This window comes from Myotis davidii, unplaced genomic scaffold (genome assembly GCF_000327345.1).
Source record: "Myotis davidii unplaced genomic scaffold, ASM32734v1 scaffold609, whole genome shotgun sequence".
In the NCBI taxonomy this organism is placed as follows: Eukaryota; Metazoa; Chordata; class Mammalia; order Chiroptera; family Vespertilionidae; genus Myotis; species Myotis davidii.
The window spans coordinates 2,503,353-2,505,292 of record NW_006300164.1 but is presented as its reverse complement, the minus strand read 5'-3'; the positions used below and the strand labels follow the sequence as shown (position 1 = coordinate 2,505,292).

Sequence of the window (1,940 nt, the reverse complement as noted above, 5' to 3'; positions counted from 1 at the left end):
GCCCGAGCTATTCCGTGGCCATCCCAGAGAGGAGGTGGGAGCTCTCCCAGCTGTTCTATGACCTGAGCTGTTCCGTGGCCATCCCAGAGATGATGTGGGAGCTCTCCCAGCTGCTCCATGGCCTGAGCTGTTCTGTGGCCGTCCCAGAGAGAATTGTGGGAACTCTCCCAGCTGCTCCATGGCCTGAGCTGTTCTGTGGCCGTCCCAGAGAGAATTGTGGGAGCTCTCCCAGCTGCTCCATGGCCCGAGCTATTCCGTGGCCATCCCAGAGAGGATGTGGGAGCTCTCCCAGCTGCTCCATGGCCCGAGCTATTCCGTGGCCATCCCAGAGAGGATGTGGGAGCTCTCCCAGCTGCTCTATGGCCTGAGCTGTTCTGTGGCCGTCCCAGAGAGAATTGTGGGAGCTCTCCCAGCTGCTCCATGGCCTGAGTTGTTCTGTGGCTGTCCCAGAGAGGATGTGGGAGCTCTCCCAGGTGCTCCATGGCCTGAGCTATTCCGTGGCCGTCCCAGAGAGGATGTGGGAGCTCTCCCAGGCGCTCTGTGGCACAAACATCCTGCATTTGCAAAAAGAGACTTCCCTGGGCACACGTGTTTGTGAGGACTTGCCAGGGCCTTTACTGTACCAGTGTGCACCGCAGAAGAGAGCCATTTCCCAAACGTAGGTGCTCGGGAACCTCTTTTCAGGGGAACATTCATGGAGTTAGGGTTCCACATAGCCCACTTTGGGAACCTGAGGTTGGGTTCCCAGGGGGAGGGTGTGGGACAGGTGGCTCACGCTGCCTTTGAAGGGTGAGAAGGGTTGGGCAGGGCTGGCTGGCGGGCCCCGGAGACCGCTGACTGATCGCTCGCCTCCCCCAGGCTGGAACGAGCTGCTCATCGCCTCCTTCTCGCACCGGTCCATCGCCGTGAAGGACGGGATCCTGCTCGCCACGGGGCTGCACGTGCACCGGAACAGCGCCCACAGCGCGGGGGTGGGCGCCATCTTCGACAGGTGGGTGGCCGCCGGGCCCGCGTCACGTCCGGCGTGGCATTTGTTCTGTTCACGAAGGTTGGAGTTGGGGCGTAGAGGAAGGTGCAAGGTGAAGGTTAAACCCTCACGAGTCCAGTGTCGGGTCCTCGCGGCCGCGGCCCACGTGGTGCACTTCCCTCCAGCTCTTTTTAACCCTGTGTGTGGGGAGGAACGCTGCTCTGAAAACAGACGTTTTTATTGACTCAGAGAGGCAGGGAGAGGGAGGGAGAGAAACATCAATGATGAGAGAGAATCGTTGATCAGCTGCCCCCTGCACGTCTCATGCTGGGGATGGAGCCTACAACCTGGGCGTGTGCCCTGACCAGGAACTGAACCGTGACCTCCTGGTTCATAGGTCAGTGCTCAGCCACCGAGCCACGCCAGCCGGGCCACAGCTGCACTTTGTAACAAGCAGAAGTGGGTTCCTCCATAGGCGCCGTTTCCCTGTGCCCGTTGAGTCAATGTGTGCTGTACCCGAGTGCAGTGCGGCCCACGTGTGCCCTGAAGGGCCTGCCCCTGACCAGCTGGCTGGGTCTCAGCCGTGGCTCCTGGCCGCCGGTGGAGCCTGGGCTGCGCCCGTCTACCTGGGCCCCATCTCTGCAGCCCACCCCGTCCACAAGCCCTTGGACCAGAGGCCACATGATGTCAGGACACGCTCTCTCCCACCTGCCCCCCTGGGTCTTTTTCCAGCTGCAAGAATGCCCCCCGCCCCCACCAGCCTGCAGACCTCAGGGCTCCTGGGGCCACAGGGAAAGGCCTGGGCTCCTGGCGGCTGTCCAGGCCCCTCCTGGACCACCTCCCTTTGCTCCCCGTGGCCAACTCCCACCACTTGCCGCTTCCTGGATATGCTGTCAGGTTGGGGCGCCCAGGCCGGGTGGGAGGCCATAGCTGGTCCCGGGGTCAGGACACTGCCACTCGGGGACCAGGACAT

The 1,940-nt window shown here is 62.5% G+C and overlaps 1 protein-coding gene across 1 annotated transcript in view; it reads left to right on the top strand.

The window, feature by feature from the left end:
* Window positions 1–1,940, top strand: part of RXRA (retinoid X receptor alpha) — a 128,236-nt gene that overhangs the window by 123,228 nt on the left and 3,068 nt on the right. Inside the window, exon 9 of the mRNA XM_015572368.1 lies at window positions 736–991. Coding sequence (XP_015427854.1) covers window positions 736–991 — 256 coding nt within the window. The remainder of the gene's footprint in view (window positions 1–735; window positions 992–1,940) is intronic.